The sequence below is a fragment of the Astyanax mexicanus genome, chromosome 13 (genome assembly GCF_023375975.1).
Source record: "Astyanax mexicanus isolate ESR-SI-001 chromosome 13, AstMex3_surface, whole genome shotgun sequence".
NCBI classification, from domain to species: domain Eukaryota; kingdom Metazoa; phylum Chordata; class Actinopteri; order Characiformes; family Acestrorhamphidae; genus Astyanax; species Astyanax mexicanus.
The window spans coordinates 23,881,299-23,905,358 of NC_064420.1; the positions used below are offsets into that span (position 1 = coordinate 23,881,299).

Below are 24,060 nucleotides of genomic sequence, written 5' to 3' on the forward strand. Positions count from 1 at the left end.
GTGAATGGAAGTACAAAGTTGGTGTTTCTAATAAAGAGGCCAGTGAGGTATTATCAAGGTGCTGTGTGATTGTTGTTTTGTGTGATTGTATGCGACAAGATGTTGAAATGTGATAATGATGAGATGTGGACCAACTTAATTGCTGCACTGCTTGTTTTGATAAACAAACACACACACACACACACACACACACACACTTAGAAAAAACATAGAAACCAGGTGATTCACACAGAGGGCCTCTGGCGTATTGGCTGATTAAGGTATGATAGTATGATAGTGTAAAATAGTTGTGTGTAAGAGTGTGTCTATGTGTGTATTGATGGTTTTGGTTGATGGTTATCTGCCTCCTGATTGGCTGTCAGCTTCCCATTGGTGTTTCTGTGAGGTATTAAAGAGCTGTGTCAGCAGATCTCACTCACCTTTACACCACATCTGGACCCAGATCCACAGGAAGAGTGTGAGTTTTTTTTTTTTCATTTTTACACACTGACACATAAAATACATTTAATGGTCTATGTGATTACTGCATGGATTCATATGTAGGGGTTAAAAATTTAGCAATTATTCATTCACTATATTTGTAATGAATTGTATATATTTTTATTAAATTATTGTAATACAATTATGTTTAAAGTTTATAATATAAGCAGGACTATTGTAAATTATACCATTCTTTACCTTTATACCATTCTTTATTCTTTATTTAAATATTATCATTATATATTCAGTTTAATTGAACTAAAAAGGCAAATAATATTTAGATTTTTATAAATATATATATACATTTATATATATATATATATATTATTTCATTTTTGTGTGTATGTGTGTGTGTGAATTTATCCGCAGTTCTGATGGCTGTGTGTTTATTCCTGTTCCTGCTATTGCAGCATGTTCACTCTCTGCCTGTATGTGAGCCACCTTTTACACACCACCTTACTCTCTCCCAGTGTTACCACTTTACACCCATAAATACATAAAGCAAATGTAAAACCAAAAGTAAATGAAGTACGAAGACTTTGTTTCCTTAGAACTGTTTTATCAAACTTTTTACTTCTACTCCTTACATTTTCATAGAATAATCTTTACTTTCTAGTCCTTACATTTTAAAATTACTCATATGTAATTCTTACTTTTTTTCATTAGGGATTCTCATCATTAAAAAAAAACCCAGATAAATCGCTCCTTCCGGATAGAGTGAATTTAATTGTGGTCGGATGAGAAGTATAAACATAATCCATTCTGACACCCTATTGGTTTATATGTGATCTATCACACCTACGTATCACGTCACACTTCAGCAAAACATAGTACAATTAACAATACCAATTTGATGCCATTTTTTACATCACTTTACGTAGTTTTGAAACCAGTACTTTTACACTTTTACTTAAGTAGAAATACCCTGGTATCTATAATTTTAACTGAATAATGAATGTCAATACTTTTGACAAATTCTTAACTTAAATTCTAAATTTGTTAAATAAAGTTTTTATATAAACAGTTCTAAATTAAAACACATTTTCTAACGGTTTGGTTAACTGGTCAGCTGGTTGTTTGTTTCGTCAACTAATTTTTTTTTCCTCTCTTTCACGCAGTTGTCGCAAGTGGTTATGGGAAATGTAGGCAGTGATAGTAACAGTGATAGTGGGGAGGTAAGTCTTTCCTTACGTTATTATTAGTATTGATCTGTCCATCATCTGTATTATATTAACTCCCTCTCTGTCTCTCTGTTTCTCAGATTTTTCCTGTCCTCCGTTCGCTACTTTCTCAGATTCAGATGCAGATTCAGAATTCCCGCCCTATCGCTCCGGTTCAAAATGCTGGAATTCCGAATGTGCCACAGGTTCCTGTTGCTGTGATCCCGATCCCAGCCAATAATCCTGTTTTTCACTCACAACCCCTTGTTCCTGCCCTGCCCGGGGAACTGCCGAATCCATTTTACCCTGAAATACCCCCCTTCTCTCTGCCTTCACCTGCTGTTGGTCCTATTGATCCAGTTTTCTCCCAACCAGGACTGTCCCAGCCTCTGCCTAACCCTTTCCCCCAACTGACTGGGCTTCCTTCTCCTTTTGATCCCCTCCCACCCTATTTCTTCCCCCCTCAATCAGGGCTACCTTCGTTTGTAGCCCCTCCCCCTCTTCCCATTCCAGGAAGTCCCTTCCCCTCTTTGACCAATCCGCTTACTTCTTCACTGTATGGCAACCAGCCAATTACGATTGATGTTCGGGAGCTTCTAAGGCAACAAGGTTCCACCCCTGGTAATCGATCAGCCATAGTCAATATTCAGGATATTATAAGGCAACAAGGATCCATCCCTGGCAACCAGCCAATTTCAATTGATGTTCGGGAACTTCTACGGCAACAACGAGCCAACCCTGGAAATCAAGTATGTGTGTGTTTTAATAGTACTTTCAAATGTGTTCGCACGTGTTTATGCAATTGATTCTGGATAATTATTGGCTATTGATTAATTATGCAGAAACATTTTATTGTCTAATTTAGAATATTTAACACAGTTTAATGTTGGCTGAACACTTGTTGAGTCTGTGTTGATATATTTACACATTCATTTGTACACAATGTTGCTGTTTCAGTCATTTATATATATATATATATATATATATATATATATATATATATATATATATATATATATATATATATATCTGTATAAAATAATGCATTGATTGATTTTGTTGTTCTCAGGGAGAGTTTGTCATACCACCAATGATAAATGGTGTATCACAGGTACACTTACACACGCTCACACTTACACACACCAGTTCAATGTAAACTAAAAATAAGCACCTGTTAATGAACAGATACTAAACATGTCATGGCATGTAATTAAATATTTTTGTGTCAGTGATCAAACATGTGATTTAGATAATTAAGATGATTAGACTGATCTTTAATAGTGTTCTAGAGATTAAAAAAAAAAGCGCACAATTTAAAATCTTCACATGTCAATGTTTATTAAATGAAAATAAACTGATGTTTTGTCCCTCAGGGATCACCATTCCAAATGCCAAACATTCCTTCTCTGCAGCTGCAGCAAGCAGATGACGCACCCACTGAGCCAGCCAATCAGGAAGCAGATGGCAATATGGATACAGAGCAGGTAGATATTTACTTGTATATTTACTGATCCAGAGAGATCAAAATCAATCAGTATCTACTATGATGTGTTCAGCAAACACTTAGTATTTATTATTCATAATATCCAGACAATAATTTACTATATACTGTGTTTTATTCATTATATATTAAGCATTATTCAGTATCTACTATAAATGATTCCATTTTTACTATGAATTGTTCAGTATTAACTATCTATGAATTGGTGTATTTTTTTAGCTATTTAGTTTTCGTTATGAATTCAGTATTGTGGTGTAGTGGTGAATTTAGTTCTCACTCTTAATTACATAGCAACCTTTAAGTATTATTAAGTAATACAGCAGCCAAAATGTATCAAGTAATTATTTAGTATCTACTGTAATTTATTGAGTGTCTACTATGAATTATTTTTACTACTGTGAAGACTTTCTGAATTAATTTGTGATACTATGTATTTTCCTCTCTCTCTCTCTCTCTCTCTCTCTCTCTCTCTCTCTCTCTCTCTCTCTCTCTGTCTCTGTATGTATGTTTGTCTAGGAGTTTGCACCATGCTCCACAGCAGAGTGTCATGAAACTGGGCAGCCATTTGAGGGCAATACACTTCCTTATTAGTGACTCACTGAGCCAGACTGCAGTACTTTTGTGTGTTTGATGAATGGTGAGATTGTACTAATTTTCATGAAAAATATGTTATGAATCTGATTCGTATCTCTGTACTTGTTAACTATATAAATATTAAATATTAAATATTAAATATGTTGAAGTAAAAAAACGGTGTCTGTGTATCTTTGGTGTAGGGGGATTTTAATGGTGTAAAATATATATGAACATTGTCCTGCTGAAAAATGTAGGTTGGAACCTCTACCAAGCAAGACAACATGTAGCCGCAGGATGTCCAGCACATAGTGCTGAGCCATTAGTGTCCCTTGTATCACTATTAGGGGTGAGCAACTAACTGCGTTACTCCACACTAAAGGCTCATTAAATAACTCACCACAAGGCCTCCATACTTGAACCTGAAAGTTGTCTGATCTCAAAAAGCCACTAAAGAGAATACAGTTTCAGTCTTTAGCAGGGCCGGCGTAAGTAAAGATCCGGGGCTCAGCCCATGTAGTTATATATTTATATATCCTGATATATAATGTTTAACAATATAATGTGTTGTTATATTTTTTTATTTAATAGATTTAAAATTGAGGAAATGGTGCACAAATTCTGCAAAATGACTGTTGGTGACCCAAAAATAGAATAGACATGGAACAGATATATTTCATCACTCAATCCTCAATAAAGTATGCAAAACACGCATGTAACAATGCAATAATATAAACAATTCAGTTGTTTTAAAATTGTTCTTTTCCCTTTTAAAATAACATAAATTCCCTCTTCTGTACTCCCTTATTTGTCTGTAGTAGTAGGAAATAAATGACACCACAATATTTAAGATTTGAACAAACTCTACCAAACCCTAACCCTAAACTATTAAAATTAATTAATTTGGCAACATTCACAACTCACCTATTACAATTAACTACTTTTGAAACATTCTCTTTTTGTTTTTTATTTTCCCCAAACTTGCTTAAACATTCTCGCACTGTTGAATAAGTTACAATTACATTGGAAAAAAAATTCCCAATAGCTCACTGTCTCTCCTCGGTGCTCTGCAATCCAGCAAGCTGATTGGCTGTTTCTCCTGAGAGGCAGAACTGTATTCTTGAACCAGCACCTTTACTGGCCTTAAAGGCCAACTAAATCCCCCGATTTGAGCTGACTCCACCCCTGGCTCAGTTTTAAAAAAATGCTAAAAAATGGGAGGGGCACCGCAGTGATGTTTGCAGTTAGGAGCCGAGTGGGCTGGGCTGCCGTTTTTCACAGTTAATGTGTTATAGTTTAGAACATGGGTACACTTTTACCTAAAAAAGAAAGCTTTATTATACTTTCTGCTGGACGCTTCGCTGCCGGGCTTCTACGCTAGCTATGCCACCAGGCTTTTATGCTAGCTATGCCGCTGATACGCTACGCCGCCTGGCTACTACGCTAGCTACGCCGCTGGTACACTACTTCGCCAGGCTTCTATGTTTACGCTGCCGGGCTTCTACGCTAGCTACGCCGCTGGTAGGCTACACCGCCAGGCTTCTATGTTTACGCTGCTGGGCTTTTACGCTAGCTACACCGCTGGTAAGCTACGCCGCTGGTAAGCTACATCGCCGGGCTCCTTCGCTGGAGGATGGGAGGGAGGACGGTATCATTGATTGACTGATTTGCATGTACGCGTAGCATGGGGGGGGGGTATCATCGATTGACTGATTTGCATATTATACGAACAAAAGTAACGTTACAAATTAACGTCATCCTCGCCTTTAGCACAGTTACACCAGTGAGGACACTGCAGAGGCAGAAATAACTGTTTTTAAAGGTTAGTAAAGGTTTCTAAAAGGTTTAAGCAGGTCTGGTATGTTTAATTAATTAATATAAATGGAAACAATATGGATTAGGGTTTAGTGGCTCTTTCAGAGATTTCCCAGTCACACAGCGGTCAGTGGTCTGTCTCCTCACGACAGATCCAATTATATGCTCATTTTCATGCAATTTGCACTACTACGCTATAACACTGGATATCTTAAGTTTTACATATAGCAAAATGATTATTTAGGGCTTAAACTGAAGTAGACACTTGGGACAAAACAACAATTCACTTCCAGACTACTTTTATTTCCATTCTTTAGGTTCCATTTGAGAACATCAAATGCAGATGAAAATATATTTTTAAAAATGTTGGTGATGAAAAATCAGTCATTCTCTGCATTTCCTGATTCAGTAGGGTCTTGAAAAACAAATTACAACATTTGAAAAAGTTACAAGAAAGCATTGAGGAGCTACACTGCATTATATTAGGTGTCCACTAGTCGCCTCCAAAGGGTTCAAAACCTCTTCAGAGTGCCAAAACCTCTTCAGTGTGCCCCTAACCTCTCCAAATACAAAGAAGAAATATGTTACTATACAACAGGAGTTTGTAATATTTTTATTTGTTTGTTTGTGATAGAGCAAACTAGTGTACATGCATTTCAGATAAATATTTATATTTGTTTTGGTGAAATGACACAAAGTCACACGTGTGCGCGCTGTGTGCAGCCTGGAGTTCAGGGTTTTTTTTTGTGACAGCACACCACGTGGTGACGGCTTAGGCATGCACCACCCCCGCTAGTAGCAGACCAATCAGGGCAAATCACGTTTCAATGTATTCGTCTGAGGGTGGACTATTGGTTGAAATAAGTGTCAATCACATTTGTGACCCAAAATCACATTTGATTGGACACCTCTGAACACCAACGTGATCCAGCGCTCACGCTCCATTGGTACAAAAAACTGTCACTCAAGAAAATAGTTGTTTATGGACCAATAAAAAACAAAGAATCTAGAAGAGGGCAGCCTTAGCTTTAAATTCACGTACAACTTTACGTGAAAACATTACGCTAGGAGCTTGAGAATATTACGTTCCGGTTGCGCTGAAAATAAACGCGTTTAAATGTGTTTAAGGAGGAGCAAGTGAATAAAGGACTTTTGGGATATTTTATCTGCGGGTCAGTGCTGTATTGTGGATCCTGTAATAGTAAGTGAATTTTCTATAATAAAATCTGATGTAAATTTACATACTAATAATATTTTATAAGGCTTAGTTGTTGGGGAGGCGTGTTCTCCATTTTAATAATGTGAAAAAAAACAGGCTGTTTTTAGTTGGAGATTGGCGACTGGTTCCATGTAAGTTAGAGGGCTGACAATTTGAAAGCAGGCAGTCATAGTATTACTACGAAATATGAGTCGCTTAGTTGATCGATGTGTTTAGAATATTTGACGCTTTTAAGCATTCTGCTTTACATCGTCAGAACTAGCCCGCCGGCGGGCCCGCTAGTGGGCGCTTCTGCAGTAACAGGTTAATAGTACAGCTGAGCTGAACAAAACAATTCGGGGCTACTTCACAACAACCATCCTGCTTCCCTCAGTTCCCTCCTGAACTACTCTTTCACAGCCTGTTAATTGCATGAAACATCTATCAATGCACCATAGAGGCATAAAGAATACGGGAGTCATTTTAGTGTTTCCCCAAGAGGTACTTTTATGACCACACCGGTAACGGTATACTGTATATCTGCCATAATAAACATGGGGACAGCATAGCATAGAATTTTGCAGCAATCCGGAGTATGTTTTTCTTTGTGTATTATTGCTACATATAGGAACCTACAATGGCATATACTGCTCTGTTTCTGAATCAGTTTCTCTGATTCTGCTATTTATATTTACATTTATTTGCAGAAAATGAGAAATGGCTAAAATTCCAGAAAAGATGCTGAGCTTTCAGACATCAAATAATGCAAAAAATAATGTTCTCCTCCACCAGTCTTACACACTGATTTTGGATAACTTCATGCCACTCCTGGTGTAAAAATTCAAGCAGTTAAGTTTGGTTTGATGGCTTGTGATCACCCATCTTCCTCTTGATTATATTCTAGAGGTTTTCAATTTTGTAAAATCAAAGAAATTTTTTTAAAGTGGTCTTTTATTTTTTCCAGAGCTGTTTTACTACTAAATATAGACACTTACATTCTGTATATTATATATATGTAGTACTTTAGCTCAGCTGGGTGTGGCTTTTGTGTATTAGCAGTGTCAGACTGTCTGAAGGAAGAGCAGGTGTGTCTAGGCTAAACTCCACACTATCTACAATCTAAAATTACTGCTCACTGTGTGTGTGTGTGTGTGTGTGTGTGTGTGTGTAAATCAGTCAGAACTTGTCATGTTTATTTGCTCTGCACTCATCACACAGTGAGTCCAATGTGTTGCTCCATATATGAACATTCTGAATTGTCAGCATGCGGTGTGTGTGTGTGTGTGTGTGTGTGTGTGTGTGTGTGAGAGAGAGAGAGAGAGAGTGTGCTCACAGACCAACAGTCAGCATGTGAGGTAGGCCCCACAGAGTTAATTTACTCTTGCAGGTCTTCACACACACTCTGGCGAGACCCACAAGTGCAATAGTGTGTGTAATCCTCTGTCTGGAGTGATGTACACACCGACTGTGCTGAAATGGCTGAAGTACAGGCTCTGTGTGTGTGTGTGTGTCAATTGTGAGTGATATAAAACAATAGTTCAGCCAGCCTCCTGTTCTTACCCTTTAAACCCCATTCACAGTCCCCTACGAGCTTTGCCAACTGTTACACATTAGCCGTAGTACATTAGGGACGACCTGCACATCATGTCACACTCCAGCAAAAACATATGTAGTTGTGTGTAATCTAGTATGAAGATGATCCGTGCAGAGACTCAAGAGAATTTGAGTTCTCTAAATGTTCCAACTAAGCTTCTGTAATATATCTGCATTGTTTTAAAATGCATTAATTTCCAATGGGCATATATGCTGCTGCTGCAATAGTGAGCCTAGTGCATCCCAGCTTTTCCAACACTAACATTTTAAGATAATATTATCATTCTGACTTTTGGAAAAATGTGTTGTAGTGGGGTGGTTGTGCACACTAATTAATTATAATTAGGTGTGTGAAAAAAAATGTAATGTAATTAAAACTAAACAGAAAAAATAAAATAAAAGTTGGTGTTATTGTTTAACATTTCTATTGTTACGCAAAAGCCACGTTTCTAATGCATGTTGAAAGCATGGTATTATATTATGAGTGGTATTTTGTTAAGCCCTGATTTTAGAGTTGAAGTCTTGGAGCCTCAGATTAAACAGCGGTCTGTTTTTTTCATGCACACATTAACATCTAATTTGCACATATTACTGATACTTGTTACTAGATTAAAATGTCACTTACCTGAAGCTCATGCATTGCTCTTCTGTGGCAACAGAGAAACATAAGAAAATGGGGAAAAATAATTTCCCCAGGGTGTTCAAGTTGTTGTTAAACAAAATATATTTTGTGTTTCTTTCTTGCTTCAGCACACACTCTTCTACTGGAAAAGCTTGTAAGTCCTTGTTAGTAAAGGTTTGTAGGAAGCAGAAAAAACACAAAAATATGCAGGACACAGTGCCTTTAAACGACTGATCAAATAAGCTTGTACTAGGTTGGTATTAAAACCTTTAGCTACACTGGATTAGAGTGGGCTAAAGGATCATGAGAACTTCAGTTACAAATTAATTAGCATTTAGTTATTTATAGAAATATTCTTTTTTTTTTTTTTTTTTTTTTTTACAAATGATTAAACAGTATATATTATTAGAATGAAGGTGGAAATCTTTTTAAGTTGCTGTTTTTTTTCTTTAGATTGCACCTTACATTATTAGTGCAGTCCTGGGGTTACAATAGTACAGTATACACTATGGTTACAGTATAATCCAAGCATATTTTATTTTACCCTGTTTAATATATATTTTTCAATAGTTTGGCTTTAAATAAATTTAATATTAATAGTTGAGAGAGTTAAGATTTTTATTTTCCCAACCAATGTTGCTTTGTTACTTGCTTGAGTGAACTTAAAGTCAAATAAAATTTAAAGCACTGCTAGTATTGTAAAATGTAGCATTAGAGGTAGCAAACATTTGAGCAGGGTTGATGGTAAGCTTTATTAATTTCTACCAATTTCATTAATTTTTACAATTTCAGTGGACACAACAGAGCCAGCTAGCAGTAGAACTACATCACTAAAAGCTCAAAGTAGTGAGCAGAGAATAAAAAAAAGTGTATTTTAATAATAAAAAAACATTTTTCCAGCCCAAACAATAAAAGCTATTAGAGTAGCAGCCCTAGTCAATTAGCTAGAACACATTCAGAGTCTGAAGTTTACTTATTTGACTTTATCACTGAGGCAACAAAGTTAATGTAGCTAACAAGCAATTAGTGTCAGTTAGCATGGTGCTAACATTCTTAGACCACGAGAAGGTGTTCAGTCATCGCTAATAGAGTTCATAATGTGGTTTCTAACACAGGTTACTCGCTGTTATCAGTAAGCAGGCAATAAAGTTTACTAACCAAGCCTGAACAATTCCATTTCTTGTTCAATCTTACAGTAAAACAGTGTGTTTTAGCTTTTTATGTCCAAATTTAGGCTAAAGGAGCTAGCATCACACTGACCATGTTCTTACTAAATTTGGGTGAAAGCAGGGAAAATTGGACTTTTTATTTTGGCTAAACTATCACTTTAAGGTGCTAGAGTTTGTAGTTTGTGTCGGTGGAGCTCTGACGAACAGGTCGGCTTGTCCACACCAGAAGAAAGATAATTTCAGGTTTCCCAGGGATGATCCTGAGCTTCCTCTGCAGTGACTCAGTGTCTCCTCTAATCTTTACCAGTGAGAAAATGTCTCCTTCTCAGTCAGACAGACGTGATGGTCGTCTCTGTCTCGGGCAAAGTACTTGGGCAGCCTTTATAAACTGTCCTACATCCCTTACACACCTCAGACTTTACCGGAGCATCTGCAGGCTGGACTGAAGATCTGCTCACAGGTGATAAACTTACCTTCAAACAGCTCTCGGTTTGGGTTAACGCTCAGTATTTTATTGTTCTAAATAGTACAGCATTACTGTATAGTACAGTAGTAGAGTGTAATATACTTGTATAGCATAGTAGCAATGTATTGTTTTATATAGTACTGAAATATAGTACACCTTTAATGCATAGTACAGTGGTATAATGTAGTATTCCAGTATTATAGAGTACTATTATAGTACACCAATGTTGTGTGCTACATAAGTATTATATAATACAGTAGAGTAGTGTATTGTATGTTGCAGCGGGAAAATATAGTACAGGTGTATTTTATAGTACCGTAATTTTGTGTAGGAAAAAATATATAGTTGTGTATATGTATACTTGTGCAAGATATTACAGCAATATTGTATAGTATAATAGTAATGCCGTAGTGTAATGTATTGTTTTGCGTAGTACCAAAGAATAGTGTAGTACATCTATATTGTATAGTACCATACAATCATGTAGTACAGCATCAGTATTGTATAGAAGTATTATATAATACAGCAGAATATTATTGTGTATGGTAAAGCAGTGCTACATAGTATAATACTATTATATACATGTACAACATTGTGTGATATAGTAGTATTATGTATTACATTAATATTAAATACATTTTATAGAACCATAGTGTAGGACAGATCAACAGTTTTAAGAAGTACTGCTTGGTAGAGCAGTATCATATAGTCCAGCAGCATAATATAATGCTGTATCATCATATAGTACAGCAAAATTGTATAGTAGTGTTGGATATTACAGCAATTTTGTATTCTATATTAGTAATAGGATTAAGAATATTGTTTTGTGTAGTACCATATTATAGTGTAGTACATGTGCAGTTTTATAATAGAGCATATTTCTCCAATACATCAGTTTTGTATATTACAGTAGCATTCTTTAGTACACTAATATTGTTTAATATAGTAATAATGTATTTTATGTATATTACCATAGTACAGTACAGCAGTACTATGTTATGACCATAATATCTAACAGTGTAGTATTGTTTGGTACAACAGTATCATAGAGTCCAGCAAAGTGAAGACTAATCTAGTTATATAGTTATATAGTACAGACGTATTGTATAGGACATCACTGTACTATGTGATGTTGTCACTAATGGAGTCTATGTCCTGCAGATTAATAATGATGGTGCAGTTTGCTGTCCTGCTGTTGTGTGTGCTCGGGCTGTCTGCAGGCTTTCCTGTAAGTATCATATTAATACCTCTTAATAATGTGTTAATTATGCAATATCACTATTAATAATGTAGTTATCATGAGCGAAAACAGGACCACCCAGCTGTGACTCATGTAAAGTTCAATTCAAACTCTGTAACTCCCCCCAGCTGGCCCCGCCTCCCTCACCTGCTGCTCCAGGAAATACCCTCCTGATCCCAGTCACAATTATGAGCTCCTACGGGCCACAGGTGGTTCTGATACCAGTGAATACGGCCCAGTGGAACATGCAGAGGAACACCATCCCAACACCTCCATCAGCACAAACATACACACTCACACAGCCCCAGCATCAGGTCAGTGTCAGAGTGTATTCTGTAAACCTCGTCCAACCTCACAGCAGGTGCTAAGAGTAAACAGATCAATGGGAGAACTGAGTGATTAACTGTAATGTTCTGCTGGTTCTGCAGGTAAAGAATGAGAACGCAGCGCAGGCTGAGAATGTGAACAGTCCGTTTCTACAGCCAGACACACCGACCGACCCAGCACTGGACACACACACACTCCCTCTCCCACCTGAGGCTGCACTGCCACAGGGACAGGTAAATGACATATTTATTGCAGATGTGTTTCCATAAGTGCTTATGTAATTAAAATGATAATGTTCATTATAACGTTTTTGATGGGTCTTTGCAACTGCACTTGATTATACATTCTTGATTTCTTTTTGATCAACTGTATTTTTTCTTTACTTATTTGAGTAGTTCTTGCCATTATATGTATTAGAACTTAATTTAAATAGAGCTATTCACTGTATACTAATATAATGTAAAACTGAAATATTCTGGTTTGTTTGATGCTTTTTTTGTTTCCTAAATAAGTTCCATAGTTTGTGTGACTTTAGTATTAATCTGCAATCCAGAAAACTTTTAATTCAAATACTAAAAATACATTCAATTTCTGAAGGTCTGTCCAAACTTTTGCCTGGTACTGTAAATATATATACATACATGTGTATATATGTAAGTAGGTTGTTAAACCGTATATTTATTTGATGTGTGTGTGTGTGTGTGTGTGTGTGTGTGTGTTTGTGTGTGTGTGTGTGTGTGTGTGTGTGTGTGTGTAGGTGTTTCCGATGTGGAATTCTATCCCCATAGTCCCACTGCAGCCTTCACTGGTGTGTATACACTACTACACACATGACAGTGCATGTATCTAGCATGTATAGGCATCATACACTGTTGGCCACAACATAGTACATAATAGGATATCATACAAATTTAAGCTGTGTGTGTGTCTGTGTCTTGCAGACTGGTCAGACTGTTTTCCCCTCTTTGTTGACCCCTGCTGGAGGAGTCGGTGGACAGACACAGGTCCACCCACACTTCACTTTCAAAGAGATATCTATATGTGTGTGCGTGTGTGTTTGTGCATGTGTGTGTGTACTTAAATTGCTCACTATGTGTGTGTGTTGTAGGTGGTGTCAATAATTCGACCAGGACTGCTGGTAAGTGTTAATAAAACTAATAAAAATAACTTGGCCCTACAGTTATAGTACAGTACTATACATTACCCATAAAACGCATTCGGTCACACAGCATTTAATATTACAGTGCAACATATTACCTGTATAACTCCACTGCATTAAGAGTAAAGTACTATTCATAACCTATGTGATTGTTAGATGTCACAGTCTTCATAACACTATACTATACATTACTTGCATAATGTATAACATCAAATTGAATTCAGGACTGTACTTTGCATTGACTGTATAATGCATCGCACTATTACATATCACCTCAATGTATCATTACATCCAATTGTGTTTATAGTAGTAAATATACTGTATATTCCCAGTATAATCTATCACATCACACTGACCTTATACTCCAGTATCTCCTGTATCATGCATATCACTCTCCCTTTTAAGTAGTAGTTTACAGTACTATAAACTGCCTGTATATATATATATATATATATATATATATATATATATATATATATAGCATATATATATATATATATATATATATATATATATATATATATATATAGCTCTGGAAAAGACCACTTCAGTTTCTGAATCAGTTTAGCTGATTTTGCTATTAATATGTTTATGTTTGAGAAAAATAAACATTGTTGTTTTATTCTAAAAAATACGTTCAATATTTCTCCCAAATTCCAAAAATTTTGTCATTTGGAGAATTTATTAGCTTTTAGACCTCAAATAATGCATAGACAACATGTTCATATTCATAAAGTTTCAAGAGCTCAGAAATCAATATTTGGTGGAATAACCCTGTTTTTAATCACATTTTTCATGCATCTCGGCATGTTCTCCTCCACCAGTCTTACACACTGCTTTTGGATAACTTTATTCCACTCCTGGTGCAACAATCAAGCGGTTCAGCTTGGTTTGATAGCTGTGATCATTCATCTTCCTTTTGATTATATTCCAGAGTTTTTATGAATTTGGTAAAATCAAAGAAACTCATTATTTTATTTTTTAGTCTCTTATTTGTTCCCAGAACTGTTGATATCACCTGTATAATGCCTCACATCACACTGTATAGTGCAGTACTAAATACTTTGAATATAATGCCTCACATCACACTGACTTATAGCACAGTACTATATACTTCCTATATTAATGCCTTATTACACTGCCTTATAATACAGAACTATAAATCACCTGTATAATGAATTTCATCACCCTTATAGTGCAGTACCTTAAAACACTAGTGTAATGCATTGCACTATAGTACAGTACTATATATTACATGTATTGAACAATACATAATACTGCATTTATAATACAGTTCTGTGTTATTTTTTTTCTTTTAGTCTAACTCAGAAAGCTCAGAGGAGGGAGATGCAAATCAGGTAAACACATGCACACACACACACACAGACATATCATTATTAATGCATGGACCCACTCTGACTAATCTCTCTCTCTCTCTTTCAGGTGATCTACCTGCTGCCAGTCAGTGCTGAGATTCCCAACATGGGAATAGCGGAGGGCGGGCAGGGGGGTCTTGACATCAACGCTGACCCTAATGCTAACCCTGACCCCAACCTGGGTTACCTTCAGAACCCCACCCCCTCTCCCACACCCCTGGCTGGACTGCAGGAGACCCCCGCCCCCCTCGGCAAAGCACCCCCTGTTGTCAGTGCCACTGAGAGACCGTCTGCCGGAGTGCAGCAGAATTCAGCACGGGGCAGCGCAGGCAGCAGGGCAGGGGCTGGTGGGGATGTGCCAGAGGGTACTGCTAACCCCTGCCCTCAGAAGGGCAAGAGAGCTAGCTTACGGGCTAAAGGCCCTTCGCTGTGACTCACACATGCAAAAGTGTAATCCTCAGGCAGTAAACAGTGTTGTGTTTATACTGAATTATTAAGTTATTATAAATAAATATGTCTAGTGAAGCTGCTGGTGGCTTCATTTTCACACCGCTGAGATGATGATGATCTAGCAGACACTGTTCAGAGCTTAAACATCTGCTCTAGTCTGTATGTAATATTCTATTTATACTAAATAATGGAAGGTTACATGTGTTAAATCTTGCATGTTTGTAATATTAAACTGTGTTTTACAATAATAAAGTTTATGAATCTGGGTTTACGCAATGTGCTCCTGGTCTGGCTGTTGTTAAACGGTGAACAGACTTTTTCATTAAAAATTTTAAAGTGTCTCATTTTACATTTACTTTTGGATTTTCATTTGTTCATCTATATTTTAGGTATTTTATTAAGACGATTATTTTAATATATTTTTATTCTTCAAAGTAAAACAGTCTATATCTATCACTGAACATTTAAGTTCGTTTCACACCTGTAGTTGGCTTCTCTAAGTATTTTTTCCATCAGGCACAAGCATGTTGTCTCTTTTGATTGGTCAGGGCTGTCTGGCGCTACTACAAGAAAGTAAATACAGCAAAAAGGTTCTGTGTTCCAGACCAGCGTGTATATTTGTGCAGTTTGAAGCTGCAGAAAATTTGCAACTGGGCTTTCAAACACATGGTTTTCAATGGGATGTGCGGTGCACATGTCTGCATAGTAAACGAAGTTGCATGGCCGCCAGCATTGAATGCATATCTAATGAATTTCCAAGACGAGGCAAAACTAGTAAACAGTGAGACAAATGATGAAAATGATCACGGAATATTAAAACAAAGTAAAAAGAGTGGTATATATATGTTCTGCAATTGGGTTCAACAACCCTCCGGGTTGGAGAGCTACTAGTCTGTAGCACTCCATCCTATTAAACGTAATTTTCCAAAAACATTTTTTTTTTTTTTTTGTGGCTCGGCACGTAATGGCTTGAAAAATATCTGGTCCACGGCCAAACTAAAATGCCAACACCTGATGTAGAGAATTGGTTGCTGGTTAAAACAATGTGGATCATCTACCTAGGTGAGTACAGCTAAATATCAGCACAGCTTGGGATTGTGTAGATCGTATGCAGTAATTAAGTTTTGTTGTTGTTTTGATACTGTTTCTGATTAAGCTGTAATTAACAAAGGGTTTGTGTTTTGCCGCTGGTGTGATAAGAAGTGCTGTGATCTCCTGGGTGGTTTGAGCACAGAGGTTTCCTCACTTTCACATATAAGACCTGAGAGCTGCCAGGCCTAAGAACTGAGCCAAAACCAGCCAGAGAGCTATTAACTCCTTCAGGAGAACAAGCAGAACATTTCTGCTGAGCCCATAATTCTGTTAGCACTGTAAAACAGAATATAAACTGCATTAAATGTCAAAAAATCAGCAGGTTGGCTACTTGAGTTGTTGTGAACTTTAGAGCATCAATCTAGATCTAGACCTGTACTGTGAGTAAAAAAATATAGAATTGCGTTATGAATTGCAGTGTAAACTCTAGAGCAATGTGGATTCTAGAATTAGTGCCAATTTTAGAACAGCATTGTGGATGTACAGGGGTTGGAGAATGAAACTGAAACACTTGTCATTTTAGTGTGGGAGGTTTCATGGATAAATTGGACCAGCCTTGTGGCAAATCTTCACACATTAATTAATTGCACATTGCACCAGTAAGAGCAGAGTGTGAAGTTTCAATTAGTAGATTTTGAGCACAGTTTTGCTCAAAATATTGCAATGTACACAACTTTATGGGTGACATACCAGAGTTCAAAAGAGGACAAATTGTTGATGCACGTCTTGCTGGCGCATCTGTGACCCAGACAGCAAGTCTTTGTGATGTATCAAAAGCCACGGTATCCAGGGTAATGTCCGCATACCACCAAGACAGACGAACCACATCCAACAGGATTAACTGTGGACGCTGTAGGAGGAAGCTTAAAACACGGCAGAATTTAATGTGCACCTCAACTCTACTGTTTCCACCAGAACTGTCCGTCAGGACAAAAAATTATTGTGGTCTAAAACCAGGTGTTTCAGTTTCATTGTCCAACCCGTGTAGAACTGTGCCTTGAATTCTGTACTGTGGATTCTAAAAACTTTTGTGGACTCTAGAACAGCAATGTGAACTGTAGAAGAGTATTATGAGATATAGAACTGGGCTGTGAGTTCTAGAACCCCACTGTGGTTTTCTAGAACTGTGATGTAGGACGTAGAATTTTGCTGTGGATTAAGTTAAACTTCATAGTAGATTCATAGTAGAAAACCAGTGTGAATACTAAGGCAACTGCATCAGTGTTGATTCTAAAATTGCCCTATGAGGATTCTAGAAATACACTGTGGATTCTACAGCAATGGTGTGCATCTGGAATTGTGCTGTAAGTTCTACAGCCTCAGAACATGAGAGTTCTAGATCTGCACTAGATTAGAGTTTAACAATGTTCCAAGTTAATCAGAGTTCAATGTAGATTCAAGTTATGTGCAATCACCAGGACTGTCCTCACGCACACCCAAGGTGTAGAACCAATCTGTTGTATTAAAGAGACTTCCTTTTCTGGCAAACAGAACTGAACCATCTAAATGGAACTGGAGAAAGTGTGTGTGTGTGAGTGTGTGTGGTACGGTGTGGGGGGGCTAGTTGTTTGTTTTTGGTTTAGGACGTTTTCCAAGTCAATGGGAAAATGTGGCATTGTTTCATTATTTATGTGTGGGAGTGTGTGTGTGTGTGTGTGTGTGTCATTGCGCTCAGTGTCACTGCAGTGTGTGTTTAAAAGCAGCAATTTTAGCCTCCTGTTGCAGCGATCACTCTTCCATCTCTGAGCCGATACTGAACACACACTGCTGGGTGAGTTTGATCACACCACACTCACTACTGCTACAGGTAAAGAGCAAATCCGGCAAATTTACTGAATTCTCTGTATCGTTCGGGGTTGGGGTTTGGTGTAAAATTGTGGTGATGTGAAAAGTTCATGGTAGTGAGGTAAATAGATCAGGCCTTGCCATGACTATAATACAAAACATGGCCATTTTATTTACTATCCAAATTTACTAGTGAACTTTCACTTATCTTCTGAGATTCATATGGAAAGTTGATGATGGTAAAATAGTGAAAGCTTTAATCAGATACATTTTCTTTAGGAACTTTTTTTTTGCTCCACCATTCACGTATCACTCCACCATTTTAATACCATATAATAGACCAAATATTCTATTGTGTAGGAAGCAACAATGAAGGCTTTCTTGGTTTTGGCCTGCATTGTTGGACTGAGCGTTGCAGCACCGGTAAGGATTTCTCTCTCTTTCTCTCTCTTTCTGTCTTTTTTCTCTCTCTTAGACACACACAGGCCTGCAACAAAAACAAATTTGAAATATTACCTTTCCAGTGTTTATGTGAGAAAGGGTTATGGGACTGAATATACCAAGTGGTGAAGTGATTCAGTTACTTTGTCCTATTTCATCTTAAGATGTACAAAAACAGAACAGGATAATCATGCATTTTCCTCTTATCCACAACCATGCATTTGTAATATGTGCAGATGTCAATGTACTTTTCTGCATCAATGCTGCATCACGGAAGTGTACTGAAACAGCCCAATACCATGAGAGACCCTGGCTTTTGAAAGTCCGGATTAGGGCTGCACAATGTTGAAAAAAAAAAATGTAGCACCAGCCCCGCCCCCACCCGCACGCCTCTCCTGTCTGTCTCTGTGTTTTTCTTGCCCTCCTGTTTGTTTATTTACCTTTCCTTACCATATGGTCCTCTCTGCCCCCTTGTTACCTGTCCCAGGTGTTTCCTGTGTATATATAGTCCCTTTGTTTCAGGGTCCCATGTTCCTTCTTGTACGTTGTTACATCTGTTAACGTTGCGTGTGTTTTCTTAATTTACTCAGTGTTTCTTTGGTTTTTCTGTTTTGGGTTTGTTTTCATTTTTCTGTCAAATAAATTATTGCATCCCTCTCCTGACAATCCTGACATGGTTAGGCTGTTGAGAGTGTGCTATTTTTAATTTGTTAGTTTTTTACCTAATTAGTAGACATACATTGCCTGGTAGCTACTTTGTTTTAAATGTGTTGGAGGAAATGTATGTAAATGTATGTATATTTAAAGACAAATGAATACTGATTCATTTATATGAAGTAAAATAAAAGTAAAAATAAATATATGCCCATAATCTTTACTGCTCTCTCTCTCCCTCTCTAGAAGGCAAGCAACTACCAACTGGTAAAACTCTGTTCTGTTTTAGATTAAAAATATTACATCTATGCAAAGAGGTCGTATTTCTGATCTCTCTCTCTCTCTCTCTCTCTCTCTCTCTCTCTCTCTCTCTCTCTCTCTCGCAATATCTCTCTCTCCTCAGCCAGTGTATGTAATACGTAAGGGAGTGAGTGATGAAATAGTAAGTACAACACCCACCGGCACACCACCACCCCCAACACACACACACAAATATTGTTCTGCAGTCACGTTTTTCCTGTCTCTCTTTACCTATTCTCTATCAGATGCTCCCTCAGGTGTTCCCTCAAGTGTTCCCTCAAGTGTTCCCTCAAGTTTTCCCTCCGCTGTTCCCTCCGGTGCCGGTGATTCAGACTGTGGGAGGTGACAGTGTGGAGATGGTTAGTGCTCTGTTTCTGTTTACTAACAATTTCACTGCTGTGTTCCTATACAGTCAAATTAGCTACATAATGTTACACTTAGGCACTGTTCACTATGTTCATTGTGTGTGTTTTGTAAAGAAATAGCTAATATGCTAAATGTGACTGAAGCCAAATAACCTGACTCCTACTGTTAAGCAGGCTTTAGCGTTTTGTTAACGCACAAGCTTGTGAAACTAACTAAAACTAACTAAAATGTACTGATTTATGCAACTGTATAGATACTAGTATTAATTTAGTGCAGATTTCAGAACAGCAATCTGGATATAGAAGTGCACTGTAGATTCCAGAGCTTGTGCAAATTCTAGACCACAAGTAGTTCCGTGAAAAAATTATGGGAGGTAAATCCTGCCAAAAATAAAACTGAAATAAAAATACTAAAATGAAAATGCAAACACCGTTTTGCACTTTTTTTTCTTCCCAAACATGTGTGAAAATTTTATAACAAAACTTTTACTTGAGCATGGGTCATATGTAACTAACATAAAATTAAAAGTACTATTTTTATCACCAAACAGGTATTTCACACTCAAATCTAAAATGAAAATGCTAACTGTGAAAAGAAAAATCAAAGCTTCACTTTGGCCTTTCCTTTTCTTGACGAACTGCATAATAAATGTAATAAAAAAAATATATCAAAATGCAGTTGTAACGTTTTTAGTTATTTTTGATTGCAATAAGCTGCATGTCTGACAGAATTATAAAATTAAAACACAAAATGATGTAGTCCTGCCTACTGTTAATTTGTATGTATTTGCATACTGGTAAAGTTGAAAATGAAAAAGAAAAGTGGGAAATGAAAAGTAAATCACCAGCAGACAGCGCTAATCTTCCTTTGCGTTTACCTTTTTATTTTGACACTTAAGGCAGCATCCACTCTGAATTACAAAATGTCACTTTTTGCTATTGATTTTTCCATTTTGTGTCTTCAGTTTAATCAGTTTAGTCAGATATGCCGTGTATGGTTAATGTATCTTACCTATATCTGAACATGCTATGCTAACAGTAAACATTCTGTGTGCAGGTGTACCAGGTGATACCGATGGCCCCGACAAAAAAGGCTGAAGATAAGGTGGATTAAGATTAGATTGAGCTGGTGAGTTCCATGTGATATATCTTTTTATTTTCTTTCCGTATGATAAAATGGACTTAAATTATAGATTTAACATTAGCATTTTGCATTATATTTTTATTTGCAAATGTGATCACATATCTGATAATTACCTACATAAACATGGCAATAAATACACTGGATTAATTGTTATGATTTGTTTTTATTGTCTGAAAAATACATATTAGTTTTTTTCTACATAGCTGACCCGTTTGCATGTGTTTGTGTTTATTTTCAGTGAATGACCAGTAGACTGCCTTTTACTTCACTTTGTCATTCAGCCAATGCAGAAAACACACACCTGGAGTGTGTGTCTGTGTGTATTCCCTCCAGCTTGCTTTACATTTCTTTACTGTTCACAATAAACAACTTAACCATAACTTGACTGATCTCTGTAGTGTTTTTCTGTGAAACATTAATAATTCTCTCATTAATTTGCCTGGATATCTATAAACACCATCTGACTGAAGGTTAACTTGCATATTTCTTTGTGTAAAATCAGATAGATTCTTATAGTCAAAAATGTTGGATATACACTACTTTTTATATTTTACTGTTTAAGCTCTTCAGTTTCAATCAATCAACAGAAATGGTACAAAATGTTTCTGTAAACGTTTAAGGAAAACAAATAGACTAGAAAACGATAAGTAATTTTAGTATTGTAAAAAATATATATTGTAAAAGTATAAAAAAAATAGGGAGTGGTTATTTGCAAACAATGTATTGGTTAACAGCTTACAGCTGGAAGGTAGCAATGAAAATAAAATGATCTTTGGTAATGAATAAAAAAAAGTCAGATTTCAAAGCCTGTGTCTGTAGTAAAGCAGTGCTGGAAGAGATTGTGTTACTGCTGTTACTCTCTACTGCAACATTTACACATTTGAACACAGCAGATTCACATTTTCATCACACTAACTAGAAAAAAAACACAGAAACACAGATTATTTTGTAAATATTAAAAGTAAAAGACTTTCCTTTAGATAAAACTAAAAAAAACTGTAAACTGGAGAACACTGATACAGAAAGAGTCAGGTCTGGCTGACCCACATGGCAACAGTGCCTTTAGCTCAGCTTAACATGACTTTTTTTGACTAACTCTCAGTTTTAACAGTGAAGAATTAGAGGTCTGACAGGTGAAGTGCAGTAATAAAGTCATTGCTAAGAAAAGCAGCTTGTCTAGGGCATGCAGCACTGCTACTGGACAAATAGCATCTTCACAGCAAAAAAAACAGCGATAAACAACAATATCTACCTCTAATTAGATTTGAAGAATTTGATCAATTTGCATCTAATTAAACAGTAGTAAAAGCAGTAGTATTATACACTATATTATCACTACTTTTTATCTGTGTCTTATTATATCAGTCTTTCACACAGTACTGTCCTACATCTATCTGTGGACCTGTTTCCTACAGTTCGATGTGCAAAAATAAAAACTGCATAATGCATATCAGTTATCACTAACAATGCTAACCTGGGACGTAAAAAAGTGGGACAAATTTTGGTCGAATTTGCAATAAAACACCAGGAAATTATCAAACCACTTGGGGTAAACTATATTAAGTCTTAAGATAACTACTTTGATTTTTCAAAGTAGTATTATTGCAAGATTATTGCAATATTTAACTGGAACACAGTCAATGAGATGTGACATAATTCCCAGCTCTGTACAGTTACTCCAAAAAAGTATTAACTTCCACAAATTTCAATGTTTTTTTATTGGTTCTCTGTGGGGTAGACCAACACAAAAAACAAGTAATTGTAGCTCAAGCTCAGTCAGGTTGGATGGAAAATGCCCAATCCATTGTAACATTTTACAGATCCATAATAATACAGTATTATCACCAAAGGTTAAGATCTCTTAATCTTAATTTCACAATTAGAACAGTTTTGAATTTATGACATGTATAGGCCTAATTGATCTGAGCTCATACAACTTCACAAATTCACAAACCACTGCAAACAGGTAACATTGGCTGGCTGACAGAAGGTCAATGTGATGAGAAATCATCCTCCTGAGTCATCCAATGATGAGCCTCCATTCAAAGTCTGTCAGCTTGGCAAAATGTCTGTAAGTGTGTTAAAGAGGCATGTCTAGCAGCCAGTGATTTTTTACCAAGAAGTTACATTACCCATAAGTAGCATCTGAGAGCATTTTTACAGGGCAGTGGGGGAAGCATTTAACGCCCTCTTGTGGCAAGACCCAGTGTCTAATCAAAACACAAGTATAACATCATATACATATCTGCCTAATATTCAGCATGTAATTTGTCTTTGTGTGAATTTTATTCCCTTAATTTAGTGTCATCTATTCATTTATCATAGCCAACCATTTTTAATTGGGAGCTTCAAGCATGTAAAAGTTAAAGGATACACTCAAACTGAATGAAAATTATCACAATTATTCAGTATGTTTAGAGGCCCACTGTGAACAAAGTTGTGGGAGCTCATGATGATTAAGAAAGAAAAACTCCAAATCACAGTCAAGGGTTAATCAAAATCTATGATTTAACCTTTTGAGAACCTGTGTACACATATGGGGACATTACATTTCTGCTTCTCTGTACCAAGATACTTATTTTTTTTTTAATGTTGACCATTTGGACTCATATGGAGACAATGCCCATACCCTCTAGTGGTTACATGACAATGTTACACTCAACTGACTGAAAACAAGATGGGGGAATCCCTGTCAAAAGTTTCTACAGCCAGTCTAAAAAGAAAAATTGGCCTGGTAAAATCTAATTTATGTTTAAATCTAGTTTATTTATTTACTGTAGGAAGCTAAACTTTTGTTTTTGGATTAATTGGGTCCTTTTGATCCCAAATGGCAAGGATAGTTTTTAAATGTTAAATTATACCACAGTCCCATTGTGTGGACATTTCTTTTTGCCAAAAAAACGACTTCCTGTGAAAAGACAAAGTTTAGGTTTTTAAACTTGTTAGGTCCTAATAATTCCAAATAGCTAGGAGAAAGAAAAAATGCACCACTAGCACCAAGTATGGGTCTCAGGAGGTTAAATTACACATTAACATTAAAGCAATATTATATTATGTAATGATCACAAGACAAGCTAACAAGTAACTGTTAATAAGTTAAAGAAAATTTAAACACAGTCCCTCTGACAGCACCAGAGGTTGTAAATCTTA

General features: G+C 36.6%; 2 protein-coding genes across 2 annotated transcripts; both read left to right on the plus strand.

Moving 5' to 3' along the window:
• The first annotated feature begins 358 nt into the window (after positions 1 to 358).
• LOC111188724 (uncharacterized) lies at positions 359 to 3,850 on the plus strand. The gene is made up of 7 exons (XM_022662481.2): positions 359 to 457; positions 850 to 908; positions 1,599 to 1,655; positions 1,742 to 2,389; positions 2,710 to 2,751; positions 3,014 to 3,124; positions 3,658 to 3,850. The coding sequence occupies exons 2-7, from the start codon at positions 855 to 857 to the stop codon at positions 3,730 to 3,732; spliced, it is 987 nt and encodes a 328-aa protein (XP_022518202.2). The 5' UTR covers positions 359 to 457; positions 850 to 854; the 3' UTR covers positions 3,733 to 3,850.
• A 6,015-nt stretch (positions 3,851 to 9,865) lies between these two features.
• On the plus strand, positions 9,866 to 15,400 carry si:ch211-149b19.4 (uncharacterized protein LOC100149596 homolog). The gene is made up of 9 exons (XM_022662483.2): positions 9,866 to 10,571; positions 11,739 to 11,805; positions 11,946 to 12,131; positions 12,246 to 12,377; positions 12,902 to 12,952; positions 13,086 to 13,148; positions 13,253 to 13,282; positions 14,623 to 14,661; positions 14,747 to 15,400. Exons 2-9 carry the CDS (start codon positions 11,746 to 11,748, stop codon positions 15,110 to 15,112), a joined length of 927 nt encoding a protein of 308 aa, XP_022518204.2. The 5' UTR covers positions 9,866 to 10,571; positions 11,739 to 11,745; the 3' UTR covers positions 15,113 to 15,400.
• The last annotated feature ends 8,660 nt before the right edge of the window (positions 15,401 to 24,060 follow it).